Genomic DNA, 22,479 nt, shown 5'->3' with positions numbered 1-22,479 from the left:
GAGCAAGGGAGGAAGAAAAGAAAGAAAAAAGGAAGGAAAAAGACACAAAGAAAGGAAGAAGAAAAACTGGCAGTAATTCCCTGATTTAAGGATTAGATGTTGGGACAGATGAGCCTGGCTGGCTACAGTCCACATTGTCACAAGCGACTAAACCACCACCACCACAGAGCAAGTAAAGAACTGAGTTCTCTAATTTAAAATAATTTACACGTTATGGCAAAACCAATACAATATTGTAAAGTTAAAAAAGAAAAGAAAAAAAATTATTGGAGGTATCATATTAACTAATTAAAGAATTTACAAAAGTCATGAGCAAACAAGACAAGCAAAATCAAAGAACTCATTAAAATAAAAATTAAAATAATTGTAAGACAAAAAAAATAAAATAATTTACACGATAAATAGTACCATGCATTTCACTTAATCCTCACAAGAGGTAAGGATTCCTATGGGGTGAACAGGATAAACTTCAGTGCTCTTAAAAAGGGCTTCCCAGGTGGGGCTAGTGGCATAGAACCCGCAGGCCAGTGCAGGCTAGACATATAAGACAGCTCTATCTCTGGGTGGCGAAGATCCCCTGGAGAAGGGAATAGCAATCCACTCCAGCATTCTTGCCTGGAGAATCCCATGGACGGAGGAGCCTGGCGGGCTACAGTTCATAGTGTCACACAGAGCCGGACATGGACTGAAGCAACTTAGCATGGCACAGCTCTTAAAAAATTCTTCCTTGCAAATTCTGTTTCAAGAGTCAAGTACTGTTTTCTTTTGAAAAGTGCCTATATATATTTCTATAATTAAAAACATACTTTTTTTCTTTTCTTTGTTACTAATGCCACTAAAACTGATAGCCACTATAAAGTATTTACTAGCAGTTGCAATCACAGAATGGTTGGGGCTGTGTTTGTTTTGTAAGATTCAGTCTCTCTCGAATGAATTTTCTATTTTTTCCAGCAGGCTCCACTTTCATTTCCTTTTGAGTGTAATTCTGTTTTTTGGTTTGTAACAAGACTTAGCCTGAATTTTCAGAATATTTTAAGCATTATTTAAATGTATTATTTGCCTATACAATCTTACTAAAATAAAAGCACAAGGCATACATATGAAAAGTAAATTTTAAACACAGTGAACACTAAACTATTTGAATCAATAAATAATATATGAATCTATTTACGTTTCATAAATAAAGCTTACCAAGAACATTTTATTACTCAATATATTAACATTCAAAAATTAACTCTCTGGATCTATTTTCAAATTTGTATGCAATCTAAGGATGATGCTCTTTTTCAGATTTTAAAAATCCATCATGCTTTTGTCAGTTGCTGCCTGGTATAAACAAGGTTGTTTTTAGTGGTTCCAAAGTGTGATTTTTTTAAAATTAATATTAAAATATCTTTAGTTTTACACAGTTTTTGTTTCTTATATATATAACTTATAAATGATGCTCATAGCATTACCCATTGTAGGGTAAAAGGCAATCACTTAGGTCCTTGGCATAATGTCACAAAGGAATTTTTAGTCAAATGACAAGGAAAAATACATATATATATATATATATATATATATGTATATATGTGCATATATGTACCTATGAAAGATTGGCTTACATTATAATTAGTAGGGTGATATTTACATATCTATATCAATCTACCAATGTCTGTATATCTAGTTATGTAATGTAAAAGAGTCTTTCCTATTCTAATCTGGTCTCAGCTTGAAATATTACAGAACATAACCATTAGTAATAAATTACAGACACATTTTTGCATCAGTAAAAGTGAACTTCAAGTCTCAATTCCTGAATCCCAAGATCATGTCACTCTAGTTTTATGCTCATGGTTTCCTGAAGTCATGCAACATCTTTGGTGTCTCCCCTCACAGAGAGAATCAGATATGATAAAATACACATATATTTAATCCCATCATCTCTACAACTTTCTAAAATTTTTTCTTTGCTTTCTTTTAAATGTTTTTGAGACATTGATTTTGTACTATTATTTTATCCTAATAGATAACAAAAGAGAAATCTACTTACAGCCAATCAACATAACACAAATCGAAAAGATTTTCTCCGAATTGGTGTTAGGAGACACATTCCCAAATCCCACACTTGTTAAACTGCTGAAGGTAAAATAAAGTGCTGTGACGTATTTATCTTTAATGGATGGTCCAGAACTTGAGTCACTGTCATTGTAACGCTTCCCAATTTGTTGTCCTAAGGAATCCAACCAGCCGATTTTGTCAGTCAGGTAGGGCCTTTCTACATTCCCAATGGCATACCAAATGCAAGCCAGCCAGTGAGCAATCAGGGCGAATATGCACATTAAGAGCATTAGGACTGCAGCCCCATATTCTGAGTATCGATCAAGTTTTCGGGCCACTCTCACAAGACGCAGGAGTCGAGCTGTCTTCAAAAGACCAATTAATGTTGTTGTCTGTGGAAATAAATGTGCATGATCAGAAACAGTTGGTAAACAATTCAGTGTGTGTTCCTGTGTAGCAAAGTAAGTAGAAATAGGTTACAAAAATATGGCAGCACTGAAGATAACTGCATATTTGAATTAAACATCAAGGTTAGTTTTTTTTATTTTTTTTAACATTTGTTTGGAAAGTACTTTGAAAGTGTATGGTACATTAATTCAGTATCTTGGCATGTAATACTTTTGGAACAGGGACCATGCTTTGTTTTGCACTTTAACCATTTGCCTGGAACATAATTGGTACTCAGTAAATCATTCATTCACTGACAAACAACCCAGTGTGTTACTGGTGGGCCTAGCAAGTGGGATTATAGTGTAGAGCAAATGGACGTGGTCATTTTTATAGTAGAAAAAGATATTTATTTATTAGACAAAGTGTCACTTTTTATAAAGAGAAACAAGGCCCACTGTCTATTGGGGGGAAATAAATATTTTTAAAACAAATAATAAGATCATTTCAGAGAGTGAAAAGTGTGCAATGATAATAAAAACAGAGCGATATGATAGAGGGTATTCAGGAGCTTGGGTTGGGATAAGAACCGTTTTAGAAAGGAAGGCCAAAGAGAATCTTGCTGACAAGCTGACATTAGAGTTTAGACGTGTTTCAATGAGGAGCCAGTCAAGCAGATAACTGGGAAACTTACTGGATGATTGCATGCATGCATTAAGTACTATATTCAGATTCAGTTTTTCCTTTTTAAATGTGTTGAATCGATAAATTGTTTCTTGATATCCCAATGATAGTATGTATTTTGCTTTGGGATGTGATATGTGTAACTAATTGCATGACTATTATTGACCAGGTATCTAAAGATAGGACACTTCTAAATAATAACAGGATATTTAACTGGTTGTTTGGATTTGAAATCTGTAAACAAATTTGGATTTGAAATTTGTAAACAAATTGCAAGTTCATTTGTTAGGTTTCCTAAATAATGTCAACTATAAGTAGTATATAATTCACAGGGTATATAATTATTCCATGTTACATGGTATTTACCAATCAATTATTGAGTCATTTTATGTGTTCATTGTTGGTGTTTATTTCTCAAAGTACATCCATCTTTGTTAAGAACACATATTTTAATTAAAGAAATAGCATGTGGCAGAACTATCACCCTATATCTTCATATTGATTTGGTGAGAAAAGAGCTCTAAATATCAAGAAAATACTTTCATTACCATTCTAAAATCAGGGTTACAATTTTTTTTTTTCCTTATGCCAGAGTGGTCACAAGGGAAGGAAAGATTTCTGTCTCCCCTGAATTCTTTTCAGTTAGTATTCGAATCTTCTAAAAAGGAGTTTGTGTAGTTGTGATGGTCGTCTTATTACAATTTGGATTCTGGTCATTGCTCACTTAGGAATGGGAGGAGAGGTGAGTCTTCTCTGTTCCCAAAACTGAGCTATTATTTTTTAGGGTGTAGTAAGGGAAATAGCCATGAAATTAAAAGACGCTTACTCCTTGGAAGGAAAGTTATGACCAACCTAGATAGCATATTCAAAAGCAGAGACATTACTTTGCCAACAAACGTTTGTCTAGTCAAGGCTATGGTTTTTCCTGTGGTCATGTATGGATGTGAGAGTTGGACTGTGAAGAAGGCTGAGTGCTGAAGAATTGATGCTTTTGAACTGTGGTGTTGGAGAAGACTCTTGAGAGTCCCTTGGACTGCAAGGAGATCCAATCAGTCCATTCTGAAGGAGATCAGCCCTGGGATTTCTTTGGAAGGAATGATGCTAAAGCTGAAACTCCAGTACTTTGGCCACCTCATGCGAAGAGTTGACTCATTGGAAAAGACTCTGATTCTGGGAGGGATTGGGGGCAGGAGGAGAAGGGGACGACAGAGGATGAGATGGCTGGATGGCATCACTGACTTGATGGACGTGAGTCTGAGTGAACTCCGGGAGTTGGTGGTGGACAGGGAGGCCTGGCGTGCTGTGATTCATGGGGTCGCAAAGAATCGGACACGCCTGAGCGACTGATCTGATCTGATCCGAAGGGAAACAGTGTTTTTTCATCACAATTTTAAAATTATGTCTCTTCAATGAATGAATGGAGAATAAATTAGTATAAGGTGGGTTCCTGGGAGAAAAGACAACTTGCTACTATTTATATTATCAAAGTTTCAGTGTAGCAGTTATGAGTTAGAACTTTGGAACAAACTTAGGTTTGAAATTCTGCTTCTGTAACAGTGTCATCACAGACAATTTACTTATTTAATCTTTAAGCGTCAATTTCTTCTTTTGTAAATGGGCATAATAATGCCTCCTTCTAGCATTGTAGGTAATATCCAGTACATTGTAACTGTGTTTTTATTTTGATATCTCATTTGCTTTTGTTTCCATCACTAAGCAGTAACTTTATATTGTAAAATGAGTTTTAGAGGTACATATTTCCCAAACTTGTTACTCTGATATTGGGAATTTTGAGTGGAAGCTTTTGAACACTGGTCTTTCAGCTCCCCTGGGAAACTGCAGGGATTTTTAAAAGACAAGACTATCAGCCAGTTGCACTGGCTGCTCAGACTCTTTAACAGAAATCAACCTGTTTCAGTGTAACTCCATTTCTACACTTCAGAGCTTAAGTTTGCACATTTATTTTTCCTCCAGTTTTGATTCCTATTTACTTATGTGGAGAAATAAGAAATATTTGAGGGCTATTGTTCAAAACTGCCTTTTTGGGGGAGCAATTTCTGAAACTCAAGATAAATGAAATATAATGAAATTTGTATAGGTATTTTGTTAATGAAGCGAAATGCTTCAGAATAAATGAGCTGTTTTAATAACATATTGTGATAAAAAGTACTAGCAACTCTTTTGGCTACAAAGATGGTGGAGCAAAATGATGCTATGAAAAGGAAAGGAATCAAATCTGCTGTATATGCCGCTTCCTTTTTGCCCTCCTCTCAAAAGAAACCTCTGGTGTTTCTTCTACAATTATGTCAAAATGAGGTGAAATCTAGATGACAGTAAGTTTCCTGAGAAGGTAAATAAATAGAATAACACACAAGTGACATATTTTCTGTACCAAAAAAGCTGAAAAAGTAAGGTACATGATAAAGTTCCAAAGGAGCTGGCACAAAGGAACTGCAGGAGGAGAGGAGGACAGAGAGGAAGAGGGAGGGGAGAGTGAAAGTGTTGGGGGTAGACAGAACCTTCAGGTGCGTCTTGAGGATGAGTGAGTACTGACTTCAGCAGTCAAAGCCACTCTCTTTTGATTCTATAACTTGTACCAAGTGACAAATGCCTTTTCTATAGTTATCAAGATGCTTGCTAATATGCCTGGGCATTCTTCCTTAGTTACAGCTGTGTACAGCACAGCTTGTAGATGACATTTAGGCTAGCAATAACTCTGTTTTCTTTCTTTAAATATCTCTTTAAAGATTTAAGGTGTTTTTCCCCAGATAATACAATAAAGAGAAGTGACTGCACCACAATCTCAGAAAAAATGGGCCAAAAAAAAAAAAAAATCAATCTCTTCTTTCTGATTTGTCAGGCTATTAGTTTCCATTGTTTAGTTCAATGAACTATCTTTGTATTATCGGCAAGTCAAAAATGGGACCAACAACTACCTTATAATTGGTACTTTTTGGCTGATTAGAATATTTTCAGAATGCATAGTTATCTCACAGTATATCTAAGTTCATGTAATACTGAGACACACTATGAAAATCTACCTTAGTGGGTGTTTTTTCAATTTTTGAAAATAGAAATAAAACTATCTTGAAACTAATGACAAGAACTTTTAAAATAGTAGAGGTAAAGAAGTTTCTCTTAGGTTGTATATCTTGAATTTTTCACTGGTTTTAGAAAACTATTCTTTGTTTATTATTACTTTTGGTAGAGAGTGAAAAGCATATAAAAGTTCACTAGAGGTAAGAGTAATCATTATGATGTAATATAAAGACAGAAAGACAAGAAATAAGATCTAGAAAGAGGTGAACTGTTTTGCAGTAGGTCAAAGCAAGGTCCACTGTTTTCCAGTACTGTCTATTAATATATAACAAAAGAGATATAATAAACTTTAACAAGTCAATTTTCCACCTCAACAGTACCTATGCCAGTTCAGAATTCAACTCCTTTACCCTGATTGAACAACATCTCAAACTATTTTTGTCTGAATACCACGGTAAAGAAAGACGATCTTAAGACTTTCATTTTGCCACAATTTTTAAAAAATGTAAAATGATTCTCCCCCTGGAAATTTAATTTTTCAAATTTCTGAGTAGCTGATGAATATCATCCAATTTCAGTTTTTTAAAAAATGTACCCACATCCATAGTTTATTAAAGCCCCAGATACTTTTTTTTTAATTTTATATATATTGAGATAAAAGCTACTTTCCCTTATTAAGTACAACTTTGTTAACTGAATTTTATATTAAGAATATATACTTTAAACAACTGCAATTTTGTCAATATGTTAGATAACAGGCCCAGACTAAAAAAAAACTATGAGATTTTTTTCTACTAGATATTTTACAGTAGTTCAGGCATTCTCTCTTAATGTAAATAGAATTATTTTTGAAGAAAAACAATGTTATTTTAAAATCAAAATAGGTGAAGTATTTAACAACTCTGCTTATGAATAAGTCTGGCTACAGTTAAACTGAGAAAGCATCATCAATAGGAGGAAATCTCATGTTTGAGCATTTTTCAAAACAATTTTGAAAAATAATTCTCTTTAGTAAGCATTTTAAAAAATCTTACTTTTAAAATACTTTATTTCAGGGTTTAATCTCTATAATCCTTGCCTATTGTAAGTAGATAGAATCATTCTTTTATGAATGAGGAAATGTAAATATGCGATCTTTGGTTCTGGCTGATGGTTGTTACATGATTGTCACTGAAACTTGCTACTTAATCCATCATTCTGTCCTGTTTATCAAGTGATGTATATTTTTAGTCGCTCAGTTGTGTCTAATTCTTTACAACCTCTGGACTGTAGCCCACCTGGCTCCTTTGTCCATGGGATTCTACAGGCAAGAACACTGGACTGGGTTGCCATTTCCTCCTCCAGGGGATCTTCCTGACCCAGGGGCTGAATCTGTGTCTCATGCATTATAGGCGGATCCTTTACCTACATAATCTGGGAAGCATAATATTTGGGTTCAAATGGGAAAAGGGGGTTCCTGGGTGGCTCAGATGGTAAAGAATCTGCCTGCAATGCAGGAGACCTGTGCACGATACCTGGGTTGGGAAAATCCCCTGAGAAGGAACTGGCAACTCACTCCAGGACTCTTGCCTGGAGAATTCCATGGACAGAGAAGCCTGGTGGGCTACAGTCCATGGGATCCCCAAGAGTTGGACATGACAAAGCGACCAACACACACAAGGTGGAAAAGGGAACACTTAATGAGTAGTAAATTTCATAATTCCACACTCACGTTTTTTTTTTTAGATTTCATTTCTATTCCCATTAAGTTCTAGTACTTGCAAACATCATTCAATAAATTGCCCAATAAAACACAATAATACTGAAACTAATTTTTATTTTTTTGTTCAGCTTGAGTCATATCATTTTAATATCTCTAAAACACACTCACTAATACAATCAAAGAGCTGTATTTTGAGTGTGCAAAAAACCATAGCGAGGGGGCACCTAGCTTAGCCTTTCCTTATTTGTACCAAACCTCATAAATTTCTCAACAAACAGGCTTTTAAAAAGAAGATTTTACAATCTCCAATATTTAACATCCTTTACTCTCGAGATATGTTTATTTTATTTTGTTTTAAAATTAACATTCTATTTTGCTGCATTTTGATCTTACTTTCTCTTTAGTTATAGTAACACAGAAAACTGATCATCAAATGATTCTAAATAGTAGTAGGCAAATGCTGCAGTAAATAAACAATTATGAATAATATGTTATCTTTTTATATTTGGAATTTGGCTTGTTCTGGAAACATTTAACCAAAACTTATTTTGTCTTTAGCAAATTTTAGTCAGTGGATCACATATAAGTAATGAGTAAGTGAAGAACTTAATGCAACATTTACTGATGGAATACTCTTATTATTCCTTAGTTCAAGAATTATTCCATTGTAGATTCTTTGTCTCTTAATTGTCATGCCACAGACTTTTAGAAACATGACCTGTAACCTCAAATACAATTAGTTGAAACTTCTGCTATAATTCCTAAAAACTACCTAATGAGAGACATAGTTACTTTATGTGTAGACACATATAAACATGCAGGGCTGCAAAATGTTCATTGTTATTTCAATTTGAACACGAGTATGTCTAATGTTTTAGAAATTTATTTCAAACAAACTAATGACAACTACTGTAGAGATCAGCTTCAGAAGGAATACTGACAAAATGATCAAAGTTTCTATAACAGAGGTCTGCTTTGCATTCCCTTGTAAACCATTCCACGATTTATCTATCACACTAATGAAGCAAACATATCAATGTGAGCAGAAACTCCTCCTCTCTGCTAAAACTTCCTGTCAAAAGGCCTTGCCTACATTCAGAATTCATGAAAAATAACAGTGAAGTGTGAAAGGTCAATTAATTAATCAAAATACTACTACAAATTTTCAGGGGAGTAAGAGTTTAATGAAGCATGTAACTAAACAGAGAGCTCTAGAGTCTAACTATTAATATCTCTAAAGTAACATTTAACAAAGAGAAGCAAACTATGGAAACATTTGAAGCAGATAATGAAAAGTTGACTTTTTGGAGACAACCAATAATATTGTTGTTGAAATAACTCCAGAAAATTGAAGAGACAGAGACAGAGCAAAAACAATGCTCAGTTGAGGATGTGACTGGTGATGGAAATAAAGTCCAATGCTATAAAAATAATACTGCATAGAAACATGGAATGTTAGGTCCATGAATCAAGGTAAATTGGAAGTGGTCAAATAGGAGATGACAAGAGTGAACACCGACATTTTAGGAATCAGTGATCAAAAATGGATTTGAATGGGTGAATTTAATTCAGATGACCATTATATCTACTACTGTGGGAAAGAATCCCTTAGAAGAAATGGAGTAGCCATCACAGTCAACAAAAGAGTCCAGAATGCAGTACCTGGGTGCAATCTCAAAAACGACAGAATGATCTCTGTTCCTTTCCAAGGCAAACCTTTCATATCACAGTAATCCAAGTCTATGCCCCAAGAAGTAATGCTGAAGAAGCTGAAGTTGAATGGTTCTATGAAGACCTACAAGACCTTCTAGAACTAACACCCAAAAAAGATGTCCTTTTCATCACAGAGGACTGGAATGCAAAAGTAGGAAGTCAAGAGATACCTGGAATAGCAGGGAAATTTGGCCTTGGAGTACAAAACAAAGCAGGTCAAAGGCTAACAGAGTTTTATCAAGAGAACATAATGGTCACAGCAAACACCCTCTTCCAACAACACAAGAGAAGACTACATATGGACATCACCAGATGGTCAATACTGAAATCAGATTGATTATATTCTTTGCAGCCAAAAATGGAGATGCTCTATAGAGTCAGCAAAAACAAGAGTGGGAGTTGACTGTGGCTCAGATCATAAACTGCTTATTGCAAAATTCAGACTTAAATTGAAGAAAGTAGGGAAACCACTGGACCATTTGGGTATGACATAAATAAAATCCCTTATGATTATACAGTGGAAGTGACAAATAGATTCAAGGGATTAAATCTAATAGAGTGCCTGAAGAACTATGGGCAGAGGTTTGTGACATTGTACAGGAGGCAGTAATCAAGACCATCCCCTCAAAAAAGAAATGCAAAAAGGCAAAATGGTTGTCTGAGGAGGCCTTACAAACAGCTGAAAAAGAAGAGAAGCTAAAGGCAAAGGAGAAAAGGAAAGATATACTCATCTGAATGCAGAGTTCCAAAGAACTGCAAAGAGAGATAAGAAAACCTTCCTAAGTGATCAATGCAGAGAAACAGAGGGAAACAATAGAATGGGAAAGACTAGAGATCTCTTCAAGAAAATTAGAGATACCAAGGCAACATTTCATGCAAAGATAAGTACAATAAAGGACAGAAACTGTATGGACCTAATAGAAGCAGAAGATATTAAGAAGAGGTGGCAGGAATACACAGAAGAACTGTACAAAAAAGATCTTCACGACCCAGATAACCAGGATGGTGTACTCACTCCTCTAGAGCCAGACATCCTGGAATGTGAAGTCAAGTGGGCCTTAGGAAGCATCACTACGAACAAAGATAGTGGAGGTGATGGAACTTCAGTTGAACTATTTCAAATCCTAAAAGACGATGCTATGAAAGTGCTGCATTCAATATACCAGCAAATTTGGAAAACTCAGCAGTGGCCACAGGACTGGAAAAGGTCAGTTTTTATCCCAATTCCAAAGAAAGGCAATGCCAAAAAAATGTGGAAACTAGCACACAATTGCACTCATCTCACACGGTAGCAAAGTAATGCTCAAAGCTCTCCAAGGAAGGTGTCAACATTACGTGAACTGAGAATGTCCAGATATTCAAGCTGGATTTAGAAAAGGCAGAGAACAAGAGATCAAATTGCCAACATCTGTTGGATCAACAAAAATTCAAAAGAGTTCAAGAAAAACATATACTTTGGCTTTATTGACTGTGTGGATCACAACAAACTGAAAAATTCTTCAAGAGATGGGAATATCATACCACCTTACCTGCTACCTGAGAAATCTGTATTCAGGTCAAGAAGGAAGAGTTAGAACTAGGCATGGAACAATGGACTGGTTCCAAATTGGGAAAGGAGTACATCGAGGCTGTATATCGTCACCCTGCTTATTTAACTTATATACAGAGTACATCATGTGAAATGCTGGGCTGGATGAAGCACTAGTTGAAATTAAGATAGCAGGGAGAAATATCAATAACCTCAGATATGCAAATGACACAACCTTTATGGCAGAAAGCAAAGAGAAACTAAAGAGCCTCTTGATGAAAGTGAAGGAGGACAGTGAAAAAGCTAGCTTAAAACTCAACATTCAAAAAACTAAGACCATGCATCTGGTCCCATCACTTCATGGCAAATACATAGAAAGCAATGGAAACAGTGAGAGACTTTATTTTCTTGGGCTCCAAAATCACTGCAGATGGTGACTACAGCCATGAAATTAAAAGCCACTTGCTTCTTGGAAGAAAAGCTATGGCCAACCTAGACAGCATATTAAAAATCAGAGACATTACTTCCAACAAAGGTCCATCTAGTCAAAGCGTTGCTTTTTCCAGTTGTCATGTATGGGTGTGAGTTGGACTATAAAGAAAGCTGAGCGCCAAAGAATTGATGCTTTAGAACTGTGGTGTTGGAGAAGACTCTTGAGAGTCCCTTGGACTTCAAGGAGATCCAACCAGTCAATCCTAAAGGAAATCAGTCCTGAATATTCATTGGAAGGACTGATGCTGAAGCTGAAACTCCAGTACTTTGGCTACCTGATTTGAAGAACTGACTCATTTGAAAAGACCCTGATGCTGGGAAAGACTGAAGGCAAGAGGAGAAGGGAACAACAGAAGATGAGATGGTTGGATGGCATCACCAACTGGGTGGACATGTGTTTGAACAATCTCCAGGAATTGGTGATGGACAGGGAAGCCTGGCATGCTGCAGTCCATGGGGTTGCAAAGAGTCGTACACGACTGTGTGACTGAACTGGACTGAGTAATATTCTTCCTTTGCATCAATGATATTGAGGTAATTTGCTATGGATTGCATGATGTTTGATAATACAAAAATTAAGAAATAGAGAATATTTTCCTTGATATCTGGATGGCGTTAGCATTAGGAAGATATTAATGACACTGGCAAACCCCGTTACTGCCACTATTCATTTTCATGACAATAGATCTTGTGTTATTTATATACAACATACATGGCATACAGCACAGCTATATCAGTCAACATTTGTAGTTATCAGTGTTCTTAGGTATATAAATATTAATATATGCAGATAAAATTTTCTATTATCTATATAAATGCATGTATATATGTGTATGCAATATACATACATAGCTATGAAAACCTTTATTAAAATGCAAATTTAAAGAAAACTAACATTATCTTGTTTAATATTTAATTTATTGTTTCATTATGGGCTTCCTCATTATCACTAGGTACAAACATGAATTAGAAGACCACTGCTTCCTGGTAGGAAAGCTATGACAAATCTGGACATGTGTTAAAAAGTAAAGACATTACTTTGCTTACAAAGGTTCATATTGTCAAGGCTATGGTCTTTCTCGTAGTCATGTACGGACATGTGAGAGCCGGACAATACAGAAGGCAGAACACCTAAGACCTGATGCTTTCTAACTGTGGTGCTGGAGAAGACTGTCGAGAGTCCCTTGGAAAGCAAGGAGATTAAACCAATCAATCTTAAAGGAAATCAACCCTGAATACTCTTTGGAAGGACTGTTGCTGAAGCTCCAATAGTTTGGGCACCTGATGCAAACAACTGACTCATTGGAAAAGACACTGATGCTGGGAAAGATTGAAGGCAGAAGGTGAAGATGGGGAAAGAGAATGAGATGGGTGGAAGGCGTCACGGATTCAATGGACATGAACTTGGGCAAACTCTGGGAGATGGAGAGGGACAGAGAAGCCTGGCATGCTGCAGTCCATGGGGTCATGAAGAGTTGGACATGGCCTGGCAACTGAACAACAAGCCTCTGATAACTTCGCTGTATCTTTTTATGCAGACATGCCTGAAGCATTTACATAATCAACTAGGTATTTTGTAATGAACATTTCTTTTGTTTTTCCTTTATATCAAAAATGGGTATTATATATTTAGGAAATTATGTGTGTGTAAGAAGGCTATATTATCTATGACTTTTATTTAACAATAGTAGAAAGGGTCATTAAAATATCTGTTATGTTGGTTCTGATAGGGCTGGGAACCAACACCTTGTACCTCTATGCCTCTAATGGGCTTCCCTTCTAACTAGCCTGACCCTTCTACCCGGAAAACTCCCTCTGGTAATCAAAAACTTCCCCTTCATGCTCACATGTCCTCCTATACATAGTAATATTAAAGCTGCCATCAGATAACACTCTAGGGGTCTTTTCTCACTCTTTCCTATAAACTCAGAAATGGCAACCCACTCCAGTATTCTTGCCTGGGAAATCCCATGGACAGAGGAGCTGCGTGGGCTATAGTTCATGGGGTCACAGAGTTACACACAACTTATCGACTAAACAACTACAACAGAAAGCAGGGTTCCCAGTAAATGCTGATAGAATGAATGAATCTACTTGAGAAGGGAGTTACTGTACCCTCTCCTGGAAATGAAAAAATTAATGAAGTTAATTCTTATTAAAATGTACTTGAAACTGTAATTAGTAAAGCAAAAGCAGATAAAATTGGGTTACTCTTTGTATGGTGGAGGTGGATGGTTCTGAGTCTTATCAGCCTGTCTTGCTGTCAATCCTTGAGGGTCTCTCGGACTCTCAGGCACCTCCATGAATCCTCAGTTTGAAAAACACTGAACTAGATTACCCCTCATCAGAATGACCTCAAGCTTAGTGATTTTAGATCTTGTCATTCAATTTGGGGACCAAAATCCAAAGAAGTTTTTTCCTTCATATGATGAAACTTCCCAATTAACCCATGTGAATGTAAGATCTTTTACTTTGAAAGTATTTCTTTTTCCCTGGTGGCTCAGATGGTAAAGAATCTGCCAATAATGCTGGCGATGTGGGTTTGATCCCTGGGTCAGGAAGGTTGCCTAGAGAAGGGAATGGCAACCCACTCTAGTATTCTTATCTAAGACCCATGGACAGAGGAGCCTGGAGGGCTACAGTCCATGGGATCTCAAAGAGCTGGACATGACTGAACAACAACAACATGGTATATTATACCCTTTGGGGAAAATTTCATTCTGAAATATCACTACATCTTGAAAGGCCTGATTATAGTTATAAAATATAGTCTGCATAGAAAGGAATATCTTCATTGTCACTCTTGAGAAATGTATCATGCAGTCCAATCCATCACTGGTCTTGTTATCCTTCATAGTTGATTCTTTATGCTCTTTTCAGACCACCGCTCCCACTTGCTAGTTTTGATGCCCACACACTTCTCCCTACCACATACCCCGAGCTCCTGGGCTTTGCAAGACAATTTGAGTTGCTTGTGTGGGTGTGCAGTTGTGTTGGACTCTTTGCAATCTTATGGACTGCAGCCTGCTGGAAAACTGTCCTCAAAAGATTTCCTTTCTGTCTCCTATTTTTCCAGGAATCCTAACTGCAACTAGCTAATCTAATAACTGCTATACGATAGTAGACACTTGATAAATCTTTGTCGAATAAGTGGATAATTAAGGTATTTATGGATTAATGTGGTAACACTTAAGTTTTAAAAGGAATACTTATTAAAATAACAGGGATTTAATCCAAAGGGATGGGAAGGATAAAAAAGTAATCTTTGGCAAGCGATTACTATGTACCTGGTGCTGGTCTAGTCTTTTCACATACACTGCTTTACGTTTAGATATCACAAGAATCTATTTCTCATCATATAACAGAAGAGAAATGAAGTCTTAGGTAAATATCTTGCTCAAATATAGCAAGTAAGTGGCACAGAGGTGAATCAAACTCAGGTCTGTATGACTCCAAAGCCAGAAACCTTGCCATATCACATCACATTTTAAGAGTGAGGAGCAGGTTTGGAGACATGGGGGAACCCAGGAAATAATATCTAACAGAGTAAGAAACTGGCATTGCTTTTCTTGATGCAAACTTCACTTTCTCTCTGATACTATACGAGAAAGGTTATTCAAACACCATTTTTCCCCCAAGATTATTTCATCCTATACTAACGTGAACCACATAAATTTACTCTTGTTTCAGCTCACTTGAAGTTCTATCTGAAACAGTGATAACCTGAATTACTTATTTTAGGAAATCTTTATTTTCAAGTAATATAGTAACTGACGCTAAACTGATCATGTTGCAATCTAGAAATTATCCTAGAATAATCAGCATATTCTAATATTCACTTGTTTGATTGCTACTGATGAAATATCATTAGTAAATTAACTTCCCATAACAATCTTGTTTGTCTATTTATTTGTTACCCATTCTTTCATTTCACTAAGCTGAAATTTATTTACTGTTGGTGTACATATTTTAAAATTTGAAAGAGTGAGATTTTACTCTTTATAATAGGAACTTATTTGGTGTAATTACATGGACTTACCCATAATAAGAGGTTCATAAAGATAAATACTCATAAAGAAGTATTTTGCTTTCTTGCCCTTTAGTTAAAAACAAAGTTAGGAGTATCTAACATTAAAATTTCAACTAGTTTAACAACAGCTGATTTTGAGTAGTTTGCTGAGTTTTACATATATTATTTCATTAGAGTCTCAAATTAAAAAAAAAAACTTAAGAAGGGAAGTAATATTATCATCCTTATAGATGAGGAGAGTCAAGTTTGAGACTTTGTCTAAGTTTTGTAGAATCCAGGAAGAATATATTGTTTAACTAACCTGCTCTTTGAGCATTCTTTGACATTGCCTTTCTTTGGGATTGGAATGAAAACTGACCTTTTCCAGTCCTGTGGCCACTGCTGAGTTTTCCAAATTTGCTGGCATATTGAGTGCAGCACTTTCACAGCATCATCTTTCAGGATTTGAAATAGCTCAACTGGAATTCCATCACCTCCACTAGCTTTGTTCGTAGTGACGCTTTCTAAGGCCCACTTGACTTCACATTCCAGGATGTCTGGCTCTAGGTGAATGATCATACCATCATGATTATCTTGGTTGTGAAGATCTTTTTTGTACAGTTCTTCTGTGTATTCCCAAAGAAAGGCAATGCCAAAGAATGCTCAAACTACCGCACACTTGCACTCATCTCACACGCTAGGAAAGAAATGCTCAAAATTCTCCAAGCCAGGCTTCAGCAATACATGAACCATGAACTTCCAGATGTTCAAGCTGGTTTTAGAAAATGCAGAGGAACCAGAGATCAAATTGGCAAAATCCGCTGGATCATTGAAAAAGCAAGAGAGTTCCAGAAAAACATCTATTTCTGCTTTATTGACTATGCCAAAGCCTTTGACTGTGTGGATCACAAGAAACTGTGGAAAATTCTGAAAGAGATGGGAATACCAGACCACCTGACCTGCCTCTTGAGAAACCTGTATGCAGGTCAGGAAGCAACAGTTAGAACTGGACATGGAACAACAGACTAGTTCCAAATAGGAAAACGAGTACGTCAAGGCTGTATATTGTCATCCTGCTTATTTAACTTATATGCAGAGTACATCATGAGAAACGCTGGGCTGGAAGAAGCACAAGCTGGAATCAAGATTGCCGGGAGAAATATCAATAACCTCAGATATGCAGATGACACCACCCTTATGGCAGAAAGTGAAGAGGAACTAAAAAGCCTCTTGATGGAAGTGAAAGAGGAGAGTGAAAAAGTTGGCTTAAAGCTCAACATTCAGAAAACGAAGATGATGGCATCTGGTCCCATCACTTCATGGCAAATAGATGGGGAAACAGTGGAAACAGTGTCAGACTTTATCTTTTTGGGCTCCAAAATCACTGCAGATGGTGACTGCAGCCATGAAATTAAAAGACGCTTACTCCCTGGAAGAAAAGTTATGACCAACCTAGATAGCATATTGAAAAGCAGAGACATTACTTTGCCAACAAAGGTCCATCTAGTCAAGGCTATGGTTTTTCCTGTGGTCATGTATGGATGTGAGAGTTGGACTGTGAAGAAAGCTGAGCACTGAAAAATTGATGTTTTTGAACTGTGGTGTTGGAGAACTCTTGAGAGTCCCTTGGACTGCAAGGAGATCCAACCAGTCCATCCTAAAGGAGATCAGTCCTGGGTGTTCTTTGGAAGGAATGATGCTAAAGCTGAAACTCCAGTACTTTGGCCACCTCATGCGAAGAGTTTACTTATTGGAAAAGACTCTGATGCTGGGAGGGACTGGGGGCAGGAGGAAAAGGGGACAACAGGGATAAGATGGCTGGATGGCATCACTGACTCGATGGACATGAGTTTGAGTGAACTCCGGGAGATGGTGATGGACAGGAAGGCCTTGGCGTGCTGCAATTCATGGGGTCGCAAAGAGTCGGACTCGACTGAGCAACTGAACTGAACTGAACCTGCTCTTTATTCATCCAGTTTGATGGGCATGTTCTATGGGAGACAATTTACCTCTAAACCTATTGTCCTCCTAGCTAAGGAGGATTCTCTTGCCATCAAGCCCTAATTGGTCAGGAGCAACCATCTACAGAGGGTGTTTGTTTATGATATCCGATCTCCTCTTGGGAAAAAAAAGATAGTGAGGTCCTGATGGACTTGGAACATGCTCAGTTGCTGAGTCATATTTGACTCTTGGTGACCCTTTGAATTGTAACCCACTAAGCTCCTCTGTCCATGGGATTTCAGGAGTCAAACCCTTATCTCCTATGTTTCTGCATTGCAGGCAGATTCTATACCTGCTGAGCAATTGGGAAAACCCTCTTAAGTGGAAAAGGACCCTGAATTTTAGTTTCTTTTGTATCTTTTCTTTTTGGCCATGTTATGCGGTTTGTGGAATCTTAGTTCCCTGACTAAGAATTGGAATATTTCCTCCCATATCAATAAACAAGACTGCCATGGTAATCAGTAGCCATGAGGCTGCAGCCCATCCCTATGGAAAGCCCTGAGGGACTCAGGATATGAAACACACAGAATACTGGCCCCAGACAGCTTTGATGAATATGAAAGGAATGATTTCAGTGAGCCCAGACTCTTACATCTTCCCATACATAGAAAAGTGCTAAATTCCTTAACTGAAGCTCCAATACTTTAGCCACTTGATGGGAAGAGCTGACTCAATTGAAAAGACCCTGATCCTGGGAAAGATTGTGGGCAGGAAGAGAAGAAGGCAACAGGACAGGAAAAGGATGCAATGGTTGGATAGTATCACTGACTCAACAGACATGAATTTGTGCAAACTCCAGGAAATAGTGAACAACAAGGAAGCCTGGAGTGCTGCAGTTCATGAGGATGCAAAGAGTAGAACATGACTGAGTGACAACAACAACAAACTCCTTAATTTGGAATATCTAGTTTTCTTTAATTAACAATAATCTTTTGATGTTCAGGCTACCTGCCCTTTTTGTAAAACTATATAACCTGGCTTCTCCACTCACCTCCTCAGAGCAGTTCTCTCAGGGTTACTTGACATGCTGTCTCTTGGGCATGATGTGGAGTCCTAAAAATTCCCACTGCATAAAACATAACTCTCAGCTTCTAGCTTGTGCATGTTTTTTAAGTTGACCATGACCAAGGATTGATCATGGGACCACAGTGGTTAGACATCAGCCTGCAGTGAAAGCATGCAGTCCTAACCACTGGACCACCAGGGCATTCCCAAAACTGAATCTTAAAAATTCCAAACACCAAGCTTATCTTTCTCAATCTAATCCCTTAGTCCTACTTTCACACCTTCTGTAAAACTTTCCATTAGAGAATCCAGGAAATTTATTTACAAAAACGTAGCAACTAAGCACAGTAAAGAATCTGCCTGCAATGTGGGAGACCTGGGTTCGATCCTTGGGTTGGGAAGATCCCCTTGAGAAGGAAATGGCAACCCACTCCAGTATTCTGGCCTGAAGAATTCCATGGATTGTATAGTCCACAGAATCACAAAGAGTCGGACACGACTGAGTGACTTTCACTCACTCACTCAGCAACTAAGCACAGCACAACACACACAGTGGCAATAAAATAGAGATTTTAGGAGAACATGATTTGTTTTGGTTCAAAGAACCATTTGAGAAGAATCTGATTAAAATTATGGCCTTTCTATCCAGAAAATGCACATCCACTGTCAAATTTCCTTAAAATTTCCAACTTTATAAGATATTGGCGGCACAAAAAGTATTTTCAAACCTAGATATTATTTAAGAGAAAGGGTTTTGGATAAAACATCTCAGAAGATTTCTCTTACACATAACTTGAACATAAAACAAGTCCCTCCTCTCACAAACCACAATTATGAGTTAAGAAAGAAAGATGCATCTTCATCTTAGATAGTTTTATATCTATAAAGTTAATATGTAGAAATTATACATCCTGGGAATATGCCATGGTCTTCCCTGATGGCTCAGATGGTAAAGAACCTGCCTGCAATTCGGGAGACCTGGGTTCAATTCCTGGGTTGGGGAGATACCCTGAAGGAGGAAATGGCAACCCATTTCAGTATTCTTGCCTGGAGAATCCCCATGGACAGAGTAGTCTGGTGGGCTATAGTCCATGGGGTTTCAAAGAGTTGGACACGAATAAGTGACTAAGCACAATGAAACACTTGTCTCAAAGTTTAATTTGTTTTTTAAAGGATAGTCTTTACTGTTTCTTAGCAAAAATAGGAAAAAATTGCTAATCATTTGCAGTGGCAAACAGGTTTCATTTCATTTTATAGCATTTTCAGTTGAAAATGAATTTTATCTGTGAGATATAGAAATTTGTAAAGCAATAGCTTATTTTGTAGTTAAAATAGCTTCACTTTATATTTTCAACCTTTTGGAAAATAAGAATCTTAAGCAGCTCTTACCTCATCAGAACCCGATCCAAAAATCAGCAAGTCAAAAGGAATTGCTGCAACCATGTCAATCAGGAACCAGCCTTTGAAGTAGTGTATTGCTATTTTGGCTGGATCACTTACCACTTCTTCATTCTGATTTACATATGTTGTTCTGAAGTTGATTAGAATATCTATGATAAACATAATATCCACAATCAAGTCTACCACATTCAAAGGGCTGCAGGAATAGCCACATTCTCGTCTTTTCTGTTCTTCTCTGTCATTGAGGAGAAAGGCTGCAGAATAGGGAGTGAATATAGCAGTGTATATGACCAACAGAAGGATAAGCCAATCCCAGACGGCCTTGAAAGGGCTGTAGTGCAATATTGTAAACTTGTTGATGCGTGGTGTCTGCAGTTTATATTCTGGTAGAACATCTGCTCCTAAAGAGAGAACCTGAATAAAGAAAAGAGAACCATACACGACATAAAAATGTGATTACTTAATCTACAAACCTATAAAAAATATTAAGCTAATTCAAAATCTTTTAGAAAAAACTCATATAATTATGAAGTATGTACATTTAAAGGAACCCCACAATTTAATATATTTGACCCCAGAAAACTTCATTGGCATTCCTTGATAAATATAATTTTCACTGAAAAAAATAATGAATATTGTCCCTGAGGTACTAAGAAATGGTTATTAGTTCCTTGGGAAATAAAACACATTGCTATTTTTAGAAAATCATAAAATCAGTTTGATACATGGACATTTCAGTTTTCAAACTTAAGAAAGGATTGACTGCAATGATTAGAAACAACCTATTTGGATCCATGGTCTTATTTAATTTTAATATATTTAATTTGTAATTAAGCCTTGATAAATTAAACCTAATTCATTCAAATCTTCAAATAAAATTTTCTCACCTGCAAATCTTTTTTAATATTAGAAAAAGTGACATGAGATTAAAATAAACAAAATGAGTCTTTTCCCTAAAAGGCTGAAGGAGTATTTTATATTCTGAGACAATTATACTTTCACTTGAACTCCTTCATCACATTTAGGGAATTGTGTAGAAAGAATTGTGCAAGGAGACATTCAGAATATTGATCTGGAAAGGCTGCAAGATTCTCAGCCACCAAGGCTACTTAAACTCTAAGATTTATTTTATTTAATAAAGCATTGCAAAGACTAAAATCGTTCACCTTTAGAGTCTCAGTTTATATGAAAAAATGAGAGATAAACTTGAATTGTGACTCTACTCAGTAGAAAATTTTCATGTAGATTTTAACTTCATTATAATAATTTCAATTTTAAATCTCATTTTCATATACCATATGAAATTGTCATATACTATACCTTTTTTTCACACATAATGAACCATTTAAAGAATTTGAGAAGTTAAATAACCCCAACTGAGATACAACAAGACTTTTAAATATAACCATAGTTCAGTTAAAATGGACAAAACTGTTTTTAGATTAACAGCTATACTGATTCAATTCGCTTTGGAAAAAATAATAAAGAAATGAGAGCAAAGCCCAGAGTAAATCTGAACTATATGGTGGAAAAGGAATTTTTATTATGACAAATGATAGGAATTAATTATTAGTAGAAAAGAACTCTGAAAAATGTGATTTCACTGTTTATGAAATACTAAATATCTTCAGAAACCAAGATTTTTATCAATATCTATATGTAATTCCCAATATCAAAATAAGTATACTGTTTAGAGAATCTGTCAATTCATAAGTGCAGACAACTCTATCCTGTTATGCTTTGTATAAAAACCAGTGTTTGATATTTTGGTCTGGAAGGAATGGATCATCTTGTAAGGCATCATTATGTTATGTTCCTTTTTCAAAAACTATGAGCTACTCAGTATTTAGAAAGTAAAATCCAAAACCTTATTTTGACTCTCAAAGTCATCTAAAATATAGACCTGTTCTACCTTCTCAGTTCCTTTTCCCGTTAGATTCCTCTGTGCACTCAGTGTACTCTGGCAAGCCATAACTAAAATTTCTGAGATCTTCCCAACTCCCTGAAGTCACGAATTTCTCTCATTAAAAAAAAAGGTAGATAATCATCCAAAGGGAAAAGAAAGTTATTTTTAAATATATGGATATATCCTGAGCTTGCTTCCTGATTGTTTCATGCTCTTGATACCAATTTTCCACATTGGACAATTTGCATACTTGTTTTAGCAGAAGTGTATGTTAGAGTACATCCAGCATCTTAGAGTTGCCCTTGTGATGTAAAAACTGTGGGTAGAACTCTTTGCATGCCAAGTATGCAAACTTTCATATAACAGTTGGATGACTACTGTGCTAAGAGGGGAGTCTGAAAAATTAGGAAGACATTGTTCCTGACATCATAGAATCAATTGTTTATTGGGAGAAATATGAACAAGAAAATGGGAGCTCTACTGAGGTCCACCCAGCTCCTGAGATTGATGGCAGTGCTGATGGGGTGGGGGAGCAGCCTTCATAGAGGAATTTCAGGAAAAGATAGCAC

The 22,479-nt window shown here is 36.5% G+C and overlaps 1 protein-coding gene across 1 annotated transcript in view; it reads right to left on the bottom strand.

Moving 5' to 3' along the window:
• KCNH7 (potassium voltage-gated channel subfamily H member 7) overlaps positions 1 to 22,479 on the bottom strand; it is a 131,822-nt gene that overhangs the window by 62,863 nt on the left and 46,480 nt on the right. Inside the window, exons 3-4 of the mRNA XM_059877429.1 lie at positions 19,993 to 20,418; positions 2,036 to 2,435 (exon numbers count right to left, since the gene is read on the bottom strand). Coding sequence (XP_059733412.1) covers positions 2,036 to 2,435; positions 19,993 to 20,418 — 826 coding nt within the window. The remainder of the gene's footprint in view (positions 1 to 2,035; positions 2,436 to 19,992; positions 20,419 to 22,479) is intronic.

The sequence above is a fragment of the Bos taurus genome, chromosome 2, assembly GCF_002263795.3.
Source record: "Bos taurus isolate L1 Dominette 01449 registration number 42190680 breed Hereford chromosome 2, ARS-UCD2.0, whole genome shotgun sequence".
Lineage (NCBI taxonomy): Eukaryota > Metazoa > Chordata > Mammalia > Artiodactyla > Bovidae > Bos > Bos taurus.
This window is presented reverse-complemented; position numbering and strand designations above follow the sequence as displayed.